The 14,099-nt window shown below is 41.7% G+C and overlaps 1 protein-coding gene across 1 annotated transcript; it reads left to right on the top strand.

The window, feature by feature from the left end:
- The first annotated feature begins 9,577 nt into the window (after positions 1-9,577).
- Positions 9,578-12,432, top strand: LOC110876828 (protein FAR1-RELATED SEQUENCE 5-like). Its single transcript, XM_022124988.2, has 4 exons — positions 9,578-10,345; positions 10,538-10,796; positions 10,885-11,408; positions 11,563-12,432. Exons 1-2 carry the CDS (start codon positions 9,636-9,638, stop codon positions 10,584-10,586), a joined length of 759 nt encoding a protein of 252 aa, XP_021980680.2. The 5' UTR covers positions 9,578-9,635; the 3' UTR covers positions 10,587-10,796; positions 10,885-11,408; positions 11,563-12,432.
- Positions 12,433-14,099: the final 1,667 nt, after the last annotated feature.

Here is a 14,099-nt window from a genome sequence, read left to right on the forward strand (position 1 = left end):
CCCAATCTTGCTTTGATGCCTTCGACTAGACTTTTGTTGATACTCTCAACTTGGCCGTTCCCTTGCGGATGTGCCACGGATGAGAATATATGTTCAATGTGTAGTTCTTCTAGCCATTTTTGAAATTCGTCAGCAGCAAAGTTGGTGCCATTATCGGTAACGATGCACATTGGTAGACCGAAACGGCAGATGATGTGTTCCCATATGAATTTCCGTGTTATCATAGCAGTGGTTGAGGCGAGAGGTTTTGCCTCTACCCATTTTGTGAAGTAATCAACCCCTACTATGATAAATTTGACCGCACCTGGTGCGTCAGGGAAAGGTCTCACAACGTCGATTGCCCATTTCTGGAAGGGCCATGCGGTAGTGACCGGGACCAGGTTGTTCTTGGGGCGCAAAGTTTTTGGAGCATGTCGTTGACAGTTGATACATTTGCGCAACTCTTTGACGGCGTCCAGGTGCATGCCGGGCCAGTAATACCCAGCATTCATGATTTTGGCCACTACCATGCGTGGTCCCGCGTGTATGCCGCACATACCCTCGTGTATCTCTCTGATGAGGTATGTGGCATCCTGGGGGTTGACGCATCGTAGGAGTGGCCCTAGGTATGATTTGCGGTATAAGATACCGTCTCCCATTTGGTAGTGGCACGCTTTGTATTGTAACTTGCGTGCCTCTGACTTGCTTTCGGGAGTCACACCTGATTGCAGATATGCAATAATTGGTGTCATCCAAGATGTTGTGCCGTATTGGATGACGTTGACATGGCGTAGGGGTACTGAAGGATTTTGTAGAATTTCGATACGTATCTCCTTTGCCAGGTGTTGGAAGCTGGTGGATGCAAGTTTGGAGAGTGCATCTGCGGATTTGTTTTCACTTCTGTTAATATGTCGGATATTAAATGAAGTGAACTTTGATGTTAGTTGCAGGGCTTGCTCGAGGTAGAGGATCATGATATCCCCCTTTGCGGCATAGTCGCCGCGTATCTGTCCTGCAACCAACAAAGAGTCGACGTGTGCTTCCAGATGTTGCACGCCGAGTTTGACTGCTAAACGTAGTCCTGCCAGTAGGGCCTCGTATTCTGCCTCGTTATTTGTGCTTTTGAAATCGAGGCGGATTGCATATGTAAGTTCTTGGCCATCAGGGCTGACGAGTCGCAGACCTGCGCCCGCACCTTCTTCGTTGGAGGCACCATCTGTGAATAGTGTCCATGTTTCCGAGGGAGATGGTGGTGGTGCAGGGTTTTGTGCTTCTTCGCATTCTTGGATGCGATTGACCGGTACTTCGGCGGCGAAATCAGCTAAGATTTGGCCTTTAATCGCGGGGCGCGGTTTATAGTTCAGTGTGCGCGCGCCCAGCTCTATTGCCCATTTTGCTAATCTCCCAGAGATGTCAGGTTTGGATAGGATCGGGCCGATCCTGTAATTGGTTAGCACCGTGATAACATGGTTCGCGAAGTAGCGTCGCAACCGTCTTGATGCGTGCACTAGTGCTAATACCAACTTTTCCATTATTGAGTACCTTGTTTCTGGGTCGTTGAGCATCTTGCTGATGTAATAGATGGGTGTTTGAACCCCTTCCCGCTCCACTATCAATACCGCACCTACCGCGTTGTCCGCGACAGATAGGTATAATATAAGTGGTTCATCTTTGCGTGGTGCGGTTAGAGTTGGGAGTTGTATCAAACACTCCTTCATTTCCCGGAAAGCACTTTCCGCCTCTGCGGTCCACTGGAATTGTTCTTTCTTTAAACAGTTCCGTAGGGTCTTGATGAAGGGATAGGACTTAGCTGCATGGTTGGCTAAGAATCTATTTAGTGCGGCTAGCCTGCCGGCCAGCCGTTGCATGTCTTTCATCGTTGAAGGCGATGGCATGCGCTCGATCGCCTGAACTTTCTCCGGGTTTACCTTGAATCCATCTTTAGTCACGATGAACCCAAGGAATTTGCCTTCTTCCATTCCAAACGAGCATTTCCCTGGATTGAGCTTTATGTTAACGCTTTGCAGAGTCTGGAATGTTCGTTCGATGTCTGTGAGCATGGTATCTTCCTCCATGCTCATGACGACTAGGTCGTCCATGTAGATTTCGACACTTTTGCTTATTTGCCCGCTGAAAGTGTCGTTCATCAGTTCTTGATAGGTTGCGCCCGCGTTGCGCAACCCAAACGGCATTTTTGTGTAACAGTAATTCCCGTTAGGAGTGCGGAATGCCGTTTTGTCTTCATCCTCGATTGCCATTTGTACCTGATGGTAACCTTTGTAGCAATCGAGGAAACACTTCCATCTGAATGGTGCGAGATTATCAACCTTTTCGTCGATTTCTGGAAGTGCGTAACAATCCTTGGGGCAGGCTTTGTTGAGGTCCTTGTAATCGACGCACATGCGCCAGCCCCCGGATGGTTTCTCTACCATGACTGGGTTGGATAACCAAGTCTGGTATTTAACTTCCCGCAGGATGCCTGCGGAGAGCAGTTCTTCGACCTGCTCTTGCATCGCCTGGTTTTTAGCGGATCCAAGGTGGCGTTGGCCTTGGATCACCGGCTTGATACCTGGCAAGGTATTCAAGTGATGTTGCGCAATATCACGCGGGACCCCTGTCATGTCTGCGGGTGTCCATGCGAAAATGTCTTGGTTCCTGAAGAGAAGCTGCTTCAGGTGCGCTTTTGTGGTCGGGGACAAGGCGTGACCCAATGTAACCTTTTGTTCTAGGTATCTCGCGTTGAGAACCCATTTTTCTGGTTGGTTGTTGGGGGTGGGCCTTGCGACCTTGGTCGGACGTATTTCGTCCGACATCATGACGTCCCTTCGTGCGTAGATTATCGTGACCCCCGATTCGGTTGGAAAACCGACAGCAGAATGGGGGACGGACGTAATCATATTGAAATCGCCTTGGGATTCCCTCCCAAGGAGTACGTCATATCTGGAGGTGTGAGGTAAAACCATAAAGTTTACCTCTTCTGTTCTTGTGTGCCTTCCGCTGGTAAGACGCACAGGAAAAGTAATCTGGCCCAGGGGAAAGACAGTTTCCCCTGCGAACCCGGCCAACGGGTAATCTACTGCTTGCAACCGATCTTTGTCCTCCTGGTCGAACTGGTTGAAGCATTGTTCGTAGATTATATCAGAAGTACTGCCCGGGTCGATGAATAGACGCTCGGTGCAGTAATGTGCCAGTTGGCCTGTAATTACGACGGCGCGCCTGTCGCGCGGTCCGCCTCGGACTTTTGGAAAGACGACTTGCTCGTCTTTCCAGTCATTGTCCGGTCTTCTTGCCGCTTTGTGCGGCCTACCTTTACCTCCGTTGATCATGTGCGTGGAGGCCACGTACATGGTCTTCTTCCCGGAGGAGGTGCCTTCGCCATGAGGGTTGATGCGCTTGGTGGGTTTCTGTCCACCTGGCAAAAGATGTTGCAATTTCCCCTCTTTTAAGGCTCGCTCAATCTCCAGCCGGAGACTGATGCAGTTGTTTGTGGTGTGGCCCGAGTCCTTGTGGTACTCACAATAGAGTGCGAGGTCCTGATTTTTCTTGGACTTCATTGGTTGGGCCGGTCGCAAGAGCTGTGCGTCCGTGAGAAGGACTTCGCTTGGCGACACAGTGATCTCGGTCCAGTTGCGGTCCCGAGAATATTTCTTTGGGGCCCGGTTGTCCCGTTGGGGATTGTAGTTCCTTGGGTCAAACGGGTTGGTCCGCGGGAAGTATGGTTTGGAAATATCGCGATTTCCAACGTCCCGGTTGCGTTTGTTGTTACGCTTGGACCCTTGGTGGGAGGTTTCAGCTTGGGGCTGTGCCTTTGCCACATGCGGCTCGAGAGACCGCTGCGTTTGGGCGTATGTCTTGACCGCGGCCATGACATCTTCCCATTTTTTAGGCAAGCCCTCCTTGCCAGAGATGGTCACGACCATCTGCCTGTCCCTAACGGCCTTGATGAAATGGTTCCGTGCCATTTGGTCTTGCACGTCACCTATCTCTAGGCACTCTTTATTGTACCGGACTACGAATGCTTCTAAAGATTCGTCGTCCCTTCGCCAGATGTTCATGACGTCCAACGAGTCACGTACGTGACGTCGTTGTTGGCTGAAATGAGCGAGGAACTTTGCGTGCAAGTCCTCGAATGAGGCCAGTGATCCCACTGGCAAAGAATCGAACCATGTCCTGGCCAGGCCCGTGAGGGTCTGGGGGAAAAAGTTGCACTAGGTGGGTTCGTCCCACAGGCCGTTGCACCCTGCGCCCATGAAAACGTTCATATGGTCGTCCGGGTCGGACGAACCATTGTATTTCCCGACACTGAATGGGAATTTTGTTGTGGTAACATGGGCGTGGGCAATTCGCGGGGCGAATTTGGAATTTTCGGCCGCAACTTTTGGCCTGTATGGCTGGTTCTCAGGGCGTTTTGAGGCCCTGAGGTATGTGTTGCGGGGATGAGTGGGAGGGACATAGTTGCATCCTCCCGGTCTGCTGTTGGTGTCATGCGAATCCCCGATATATGTATGGTCGTCCGGGTCGGTACGACCATACCCTTCGGTATACGGTTGCGGGCCCAACCGGCTCTGAATTCCAGAGCCATGTCGGGATGCGGACCGTCGTCTGTCCTCAACGTGAGGACCTAGGCGGGTATGCACTGGTCCCCTGGTGTGGGACCCATACGAGGAATCGTCCTCATTGATTGTGTGGATCGAACAGTAAGATGATCCGCTGTCTTCACGTCTGGTTCTCGAAGCTGGACGTGAATGTACCCTGCCTTCGTATTGTAGAATACGTTCAGCAGGGGTGTGCGGTGCTGGGGTAGGCCCAGCTTGTATTTGCGCTTCCGCACAAGCGCGGTTGTATGTTGCAGTCAGGAGGGCTGCCTGCTGGTCATACCAGGCATGAAGGTCCATGCCTGGTGGGATCACAGATGCGTACTGTGATAAGTCATGTCCAAACGTAAGGGATGGGCCCCTTTGCGTTGACGTGCCGATGTGTCCGGGTTGCGAGGTTGAGGGATTGACCCCTACCGGACCTAGGTTTGTGGGATTTTGGTTATTCCCGGTGGTGTTTTGGTGATCAGTCATGATCTTGAGAGAGGGAAAAGGATAGCTGAAAAAGTGCTAAGAGTAGCGGTGGGCGCCAATGATGAAACAATGGTTAACCGGTCAGGGTTAACTCACTGGTCTCGTCAAGAAGGGTTAATCCCTTCCTCCCGAGGATCGTTGACTGGATCACCGGTGGGTTGATCTCCTGCACAAGGAAACAAACCGTGACTCGTAACACGGAGGATGGGGTGGGGGGTGCTCCTTGTTACCACTCTCCGGCATGAGAATCAGTAATCTGCTTGGGAAGCAAAGTATGATAGTAGTAGTAGTGAGAGAGTTGTGAAGAGATACCTCAAACCTGGTTTGGGGTTGGTATTTATAGCCGAGGAGTGAAGGAGGAGGATGAGGACAGACTGACGACGTGCTGCACCTTTGCAGGTGTGTCAGGCTTGTCGGGTGTGGAGGTTGCTCCACGTCAGTCTGTTGCTTACGTAGTCCTGACAGATGACTGTCATTGGCGCTACTTGCACTGGTGTGTCAGTCCCACTTGTTGGGCGTATAGGATGCGGTGCGAGCCGCATTTCTGCCTGCGGTAACATCTGATGTTATCGCGTCTCTTGCTTGTGATCAAGAAATACGCGAGATGCGGTGCTAGCCGCATGGTCGCCTGTGGTGACTGTTGCTGTTATCCAGCTTCCTAGTATTGATAGAAGTGTTCACTGGACGCGGTGCTAGGCCGCATCGCTGTGAATACTTTCGTTTTCATACACCAGATGTGATGCTATGCCGCATCACTCTACCGTTCTAATATTCCAGGTAAGTCCTCCATCACTGGACAGATTGGATTCAACCACTGTGTCGATGCGTTCCCGCACGGACATAAGTAGGTTGTTTAGCTAGTGGGGGTTTTGATAAGGGTAATGGTCACTCGCGGTCGATGCTGACGCGAGATCTGGGACCATACCCCTTCAGCACTATTATCATCCACAGTTCTTCCACTAGCCGCCACAACTGCATTCAATCTCGTCGTGTTCTTCTTCAGCATCACGAACGTCGGAATAGATCTGTCACCGATGTCACTTCCTTTAGGTGAAATTAAATCTATTGTTTAAGTTATTTGATGAAGTTAGGTTTAACTGAGAGATTTGAAGCGATGAGACGGTGAACGACGGGCGGTGTGGACGATACATGACGTAGAAGATGTCGTCGGCGACGGCGGCGAGGATGATTAGGATGAGGAGGATGAAGGTGAGCCAGAGGCAGAAACGGCAGCAGCTGCGACGGTTGCGGTGTGGTTAAGGACGGTAGACTGGACGAGTGTTGCTGTAGATTTGAGATTTGCTTGCCGGAAAGGTAGTGTTTCCACTGTTTCCGGTGGCGATTGTGATTCCAGCGAGTTGTTTAACGAAAGTATAGGATCTGGTTGGATTGTAAACAGAGAGAGAGAGAGAGAGAGAGAGAGAGAGATAGAAAGAAAGAGGGAGAGAGAGATAGCTGAGAGAAAGGGAAGTTTAGGTGTATTTATAATATATTTTAAATAAACAAGTAAAGTTACCGATCTACCCTTATGTGCAAGTTACATGATCAAACTTAACTTAAAATTTTAACCTCGTTAGTGCCAAAGGACATAAGGTGTAATGTGTTTTCCAAATAAAGGACTGTGACTGTAATTATTAAAGTTAAAGGCTATCCATTGCAATCCGATATAAACATAAAGGACGAAAAGTGTAATTTACCCTTTTTCTTTTTTAGTTTCAGGGGTACGGATAAGCTCGGTGCCAACCGATACAGAATCGGTACTGATATCGAAAATACCGGTTACGGTACCGGTATATGAAGGTAAAAAACGGTAGTGAACCGGTACCAGGAACGCCAAAAGTCGGTACCGAATTGGCACTTAAGATCTTTCGGTTCGGCAAATTTGGTACCGGTACCCGGAATAATTTGCTCATCTCTGACCACGCGTTTCATACAAACAATATCGTTATCATACAATTTTTTTGGTTGATTTTCTTTCGGTTATCTTTTAGTGTTTTTTTCTACCTTTTTATTTTATTCTTGTCAGCAGTTCTGTTCGCAACACGCTCGTAGTAATTTCAAAACACATGTAAAAACAGATTAAATACCAAAAGAAATTCGCCGAAACGCGGCGAACTTCTTTATACCTAGTTATTACAATAATGAAACTGGTATACATTGTCAATTTATAGAAAAGAGAAAAAACTAAATATGAAGAGACTTGATAATATGTATGTTTGTATTTTGATGACTTATTACTTATACATTACTACTCACAACTCCATTAAAAAAAATATATAATAACGTAGATAACAAAATAAAATATGTTCAAAATTAGTTTTAATAATAAATTAATAAGACAAAAAACAAAGGCTTGTACTTTTTTGGAAGTTGAAACAACTTGTATTATCATGCTTTAAAATTTGTCTAAAAAAACTTGTACTAGTATTATTGTGACGGTATAATTTATATAATATTACAATAGCGAAAATGCTAAAATTTATATAAAAAAACTAAATGTGAGGTAGCTTTGATATCATGTACGTTTATGCTTTGATTACTTGTATATATATATATATATATATATATAGGAAGGTTAACGTACAATAGCTCTTAACGTACGACCAGTACGACAGATAATTACGCACGTTCATTGAAAATCACGCACGTTATAAACTCAAAAACCCAAATCACGCATGTTGAAAACATTAATCAAAGCTTGAATCACGCATGTTGATTATAGGTATAAACCTATAATCACGTATGCCCCTAACTCCCAAATCAAAATCGCATCCCCTGTTCTACGGTCTGATACCATTGTTACTGACCGCTGACTCCATTTGAATCAAAGCTTGGTCATGTTCCTACATCCTCTGTTCTACGGTCTGAATCAAAAGCCTGGTCATGTTCCTTCATCCTCTGTTCTACTGTTTTGATTTTAAGTCATCATTTTTTATGAAACTTTTCAAAATCAACAATGAATTTGACCCCCATTCGATGAAATTGACCGAACAATGGCCAATTTGAACTGAAGCAAAAAAAACTGAACCCAATTGGAACCCAATTCGAGTCGTAAATTTGATGAAACTTCTTAAAAATCACGCACGTTATAGAACAAAATCACGCACGTTATCGTACGCATCGTACATTAAGCCCTATTGTATTTTACACTTTCTCTCTCTCTCTCTCTCTCTCTATATATATATATATATATATATATATATATATATAGGGTAGGAGTTGGCTACAAAGTCCATTTTTCCTACAAAGTGTAAAAAGTCATGAAACACCATAATGTCAACCATAAAACACACTCAAAACCCACAAATAACAAAGTGAAGATTACTAAAACGCCATATTTGTGGGTTTTGTGTTGTGTTTTGGATGATAAGGCTTTGATTATCGAATGACTAACATTAGTGTGTTTTATATTGATTATCATGGTGTGTTTTATACTCATAGTTCTACGATTGTGTGTTTGAAGTTTTTATGGACTGTTAGGGTTTGGATATTGTGTTTTAGTGATCTTCACTCTCTTATTTGTGGGTTTTGAGTGTGTTTTATGACTGAAATTATGGTGTTTAATGATTTTGTACACTATGTAGGAAAAATGGACTTTGTAACCGAACCCCACCCTATATATATATATATATATATATATATATATATATATATATATATATATATATATATATATATATATATATATATATACACATAGGTAAAGTGTAGGATACAAATCTCCTAATCCTACATTACGTACGCGACAGTAGTGGCCGTACACGTGTTCTGATTCGTTTTTATTTGATAAGGTTAAATCAGACAATGAATTCAATCATTTGAGGGCAAATTCGTCTATCCATTCAATCAGCGAGAAGTTCGTTACACTAATATCCCGGTAATTATCATTCGAATCATTTTCAAAATTTTCATAATTCTCAATTGCAGTTTTCGTTCTTTATCGTTACCGTTTCATTTAATTGTTTTTTCGATGGATCCACAGAGCAGCACTGGACGAACAGATGTTGATTTTGAAGAAACTCGTCCGATCGGTGATCATGCTCAATTATCTGCATATCAGAGAGTTTCGATTGAGGATGTTTTAAATCCGCAACCTGCAAACTTAAATCCAAATCCAAATCCAAATGCAAGTACAAGTGCTGTAAATGATGAGACGAATGGTAATTATGTTAATGCTGATCTTTAAATTGATCGTATACTTGTTTTTGTTTAATTGTAGCAATTATTTTTCATTGTTAAAGCTGTTTTTGAAGTTTGATTGTTTAGTATTTTTTGATTTGAAAGCAACATGTATAAGTTCGCATGTTACGAGTTTTTCAATTCGCACGCGATGTTTATTCTGTTACGAATTTTCGCACTTTTTATTATAATAAATCATATGTGTAAATCATATTCACCAGAATCATCATTTCGCATGTTATGGCTCATACAATTCGCATGTGTTGTTTGTGGTAGGATGAAATTAGGTATATATTAATATATCGCATGTAAGGAGTATGATAATTCGCATGTGTTTTTTATTTGATTTATGTAGATGAAAGGATTTACACTCCGGAGGTTGAAGCATCAGCTACACCAGTGGTTGGAATGCAATTTACCTCTATTGAACAAGCATATGCGTTTTACAAATCATATGCTAAGTTAGGTGGTTTTTCTACTCGGAAGGGTGGTGAAGTACACAGTGGTGGTATAACCAAAACTAAGTATTTTGTTTGTTCTAAAGAGGGTCATAAGGCAGTGTGTATTGAAGATCGTTCTTCGAAGTCCAAAAAGCCATACAAATCAAGGAACAGGGGGACCATTAGAACTGGATGCAAAGCTCATCTTATGATTTGCACAGTGGATGGTAGATTATATACAGTAAAGAGATTTGTTGATGGCCATAATCATAAGTTTGTATGTCCAGATGATATTCATATGCTGCCAGCTTACAGACAATTGTCAGATGTCCAGGAGGAGGAGATGGTATGGGAACTAGGCACTTTAAACCTTGGTCCTGTCAAAGCTTTCCATATAATGAGGAAACGTTATGGTGGTTTCGAGAACGTTGGTGCCACGGTTGATGATTGCAAAAATTTTAGGAATCGAATTAACAGCTATATAGAAGAATGTGACGCTGACATGGTGATTAATAGGATGGCCGATAAAAAACAGTATTTAGCTGATTATTCGTTTAAATATTCTGTTGATGATGAAAAACGGTTAACTGGTTTGTTTTGGGCTAATGGGTTATGCAAGCCTAACTATATAGAGTTTGGGGATGTGATATCGTTCGATGCAACTTTCAAGATAAACAGGTAAGTGTTTCAAGACAAACATGTTTTTTATTTATTTTTCGCATGTTATATGATTTCCTAAACTTGAAATATCGCATGTGTAGACATTGAAGAGTTGGTGTTGAATATATCGCACGTGTTTCTGTATATTTTCGCATGCGATATTTGTCCATTTCGCATGTTTCAATGTGTTTTTCGCATGTGTTTGTTCAGGTACAAGATGGTGTTTGTTCCGTTCACTGGCATTGACAACCACTGTTGAAATGTAACCCTTGGAGCTGGGTTGTTGTCATCGGAGAGCATTGAATCCTATAAATGGATTCTGAATTCATTCTTAAAGTCATTTGGTCGGCAGCCAAAGGTTGTAGTGACGGACCAAGACCCTGCTATGAAACATGCTATTGAGGAGGTTTTTCCTACCAGCAGACACCGATTGTGCATGTGGCACATAATGAAAAAAGTGGCAGATAAGGTATAGCATGCTATATTTTCTTTCGTTAGCGTTTTTTTATAATATAGATTTTGTTATAGGCTGACATAAAAAGCATTTATCGGTATAGGTTGGACACGAGTTGTGCAATAATGATGAGTTTAAAAGGAGGATGTGCGACATTGTATGGACTGATTCCATTGAGCCTGAAGAATTCGAGAGGCAGTGGAAGTTGGTGATGATTGAGTTCGGTCTCACTGAAAACAAATGGATTGATGATATGTTTTCGATGAGAAACATGTGGATTCCGGCTTTTTACCGGCATGAGCCCATGTCTGGTCTCATGCGAACAACTTCGAGATCAGAGAGCGAGAATCATTTTTTTGCCAGGTGTCAAATTCACAACTCACTCTTGTAGAGTTTATGAATCATTTTGACGGTGCAATGGATGTCCAAAGGTTCAATCATAGAAAGAATGATCATATTTCAAGATATACTGAGCCTGCTAATTGGAGCGAAACTACATTGGAAAAAAATGCTGCTAAGATATACTCAGCAAATAGAGATTCATGGAACAATTTCCGAATGTCTGCCGATGGACAGATCAGGATATTGATGAAAGACTTTAAAGCCCATGGTGATGGTTTATTAGAGGTATTATAGCATATATATTTCAAACATGCGATTTTAATGTACGTATGCGATTTTAAATTTTATACAAGTAAATGATTTTTAGACATGTGAAATAGTTAATTTACACATGCGATTTTAGTTTTTAATATATATTTTTTTCTTTTGATTTTCTTAGGTGTGGTTCAAGAATCTTGAAAATGATGTAACTGCACAGTGTAGCTGTTTGCGTTTTGAGTAGTATGGGCTGCTATGTAAACACAACTATTTTCTTTTCAAGATGTTTGGTGTTAAAAAAATACCAAACAAATATGTTATGAAGAGATGGACAAAGGATGTGGTGCCGAATGAATTAAATGTGAAGTACAATTTAAGGGTGGGTGACAAGGATGTGCAACACAAGGCTAAACGGATTGCTCGTGAAATTATCCACACAGGGGAGTATTTGGTTAGCAATTTGATTTCCGACCTTGATCAACTTGTTTTAGTGAGGGATCAAATGATGCAGCTTAAAGAGAGAGCTTATCAGAGTCGTATAACCAAGCAACTTGATCCAAAATTTGACCGATTTTCCAAGTTGATTGGTTATCAACAACCAGTAACTAATGCTCCTCCTACTGTTCGTGTGCCGGCTGGTATAAGAAACAAAGGTCGTGGCTCGCATAAAAGGATTAAATCCAAGAAAGAACAAAGGATCAGCCGCAAAGGAAAAAGGTCTAGGACATGTTGTGTATGCAATGTAAGAGGTCATGATATTCGGACTTGCGAGATACTGAAAGGCAAACAACAAGGCAAACAGCAAAAGAAGAAGATGAAGGGCGTCCAGATTGAAAAAGATCCCAGAGACAAAGACAACGAGGTCGAAGACGATGAAGAGGAAGATGAGTTTGAAGATTACAGTAGTGATGATGGATCTGAAGAAGAAGAAGAAGAAGATCAGTGGGAGGAGGTTTTAGAAGATGATGAGGAAGATTAGTTTTTTTAAATGTAAATGCGATTTTATACGAAACACATGCGATTTTATACGAAACACATGCGGTTTTATATTCATCTGTTTATATCATTTTTCATGCGATTTTAGTATATAAACATGCGATTTTATAGGCTTCAGTTTATAATCAGTCTTACATGCGATTTCACTTTTAGTACATGCGATTTTGAGTTATTTTTTTTTGTGACAAAGATGGCTATATCATTCATGCGATTTTATATTATAATTAAGCATAAGATGTGTTCAAAACATGTGCCCAAAATATAAAATAGTTGTTATTGTCTAACACAGCTACAACCATAAAACGATTAAACAGAGAATTTAGTTACTTGAACCAAAGATTTTGTCATGTTCAACAAAGTTTAACTCCATCTTCTCCTTCACAGTGTTTAGAGCATCTTTCAGGAAAGAGAAGGCTAAGTCATCAGCTCGAGATTGCTCCTTTATCTGATTCAAAGTTGTGTCTCTGAAGCTTGATTGTGGTTCTTCAAGTAGCCTCTCCCACATCTCTTGATTTTTCTTGATTTCTTCAAGAATTTTCCCTTGTAAATCAATAATCAAATGAGAAGAGGTGACATCGATGCTTATTTATGTCAGCGTGCGAGTTGACAATAGCTCTTTTATTGCAATGTTTTTTATTCTTTCTGAATCTTCAGATGCCATTTTTTGTGGGTGTGTTGTGTGTGTTTTTGTGTTCTATGTCTTAATATGGAAGGTAGTTACTTGTGTATTTTATATTAAAATAGTAAATTTATTATGTAGGTAGGGTGATAAGTTCAGTAGTATTTATTGTAAAATAGACCATTACATGTCAAATTACAGTCACATCGGTAATAAATAGTTTTTTTTATATAAAATAGTTAATTTTTATTTATTTTAGTTAGAGTTAATTACTGTTTTCGTCCCTATGGTTTGTCAAAAATCACTATTTCAGTCCATTAGTTTAAAAATTGCGATTTCAGTCCCTGTGGTTTCACTTTCGTAACCACATCTGTCCACCTCGTAACCATTTCAGTCCCTATACTAACAGAGTAAATGGATTGAAATGGTTACGAAAGTGAAACCACAGGGACTGAAATGGTTACGAAAGTGAAAACACAGGGACTGAAATCGCAATTTTTAAACGAATGGACTGAAATAGTGATTTTTGACAAACCACAGGGACGAAAATAGTAATTAACTCTTTTAGTTATTAAATCATAAAAATTTTTTAGGACAAAGTAATTTGAAAGTATTAGCATCATTTTATTCAAAATCGCATTTGATTCTAAAACGAATTCGCAAACTTTAAGAAATCTCAAAGATAATTAATTTTTTTTGAAATCGCATCCGTAAAAGCATGAATTCGCAAACTATAAGAAATTTCAAAGATTATTAAGTTTTTTTTTTTTTTTTTTTGAAATCGCATGTGTAAAATCATGAATTCGCACATCATATAACATCTTAAACATATTAACTTTTTATTGTAATCGCATATAATGTTATATGATTTCGCAAACTTTACAAAAAACACAACCTTTCTTTTAGTCTGAAATGTTTTTCGCACGTTTGATTTGTATTTCGCATATTTTATTTTATTTTCATCCTGCATCATCTTCTTCGATAGACGGTTTATGTATTTGTTTTAGTTCTGAACTTCCAAATTCAGCAGAAGTTCAATTCGCAGGAGGAGTTGGTGAATAAGAATCGATCGATTTTTGAGTACTTGTTGGATTTTCGAATTC

The sequence above is a fragment of the Helianthus annuus genome, chromosome 9, assembly GCF_002127325.2.
Source record: "Helianthus annuus cultivar XRQ/B chromosome 9, HanXRQr2.0-SUNRISE, whole genome shotgun sequence".
Lineage (NCBI taxonomy): Eukaryota > Viridiplantae > Streptophyta > Magnoliopsida > Asterales > Asteraceae > Helianthus > Helianthus annuus.

What these genes read in the sequence shown, in the direction of transcription:
- LOC110876828 (XM_022124988.2), top strand. Translation starts at nt 9,636, where the DNA reads ATGCAATTTACCTCTATTGAACAAGCATATGCGTTTTACAAATCATAT. An exon ending in GCAACTTTCAAGATAAACAG is followed by an intron (nt 10,346 to 10,537) that starts GTAAGTGTTTCA and finishes GTGTTTGTTCAG; the next exon opens with GTACAAGATGGTGTTTGTTC.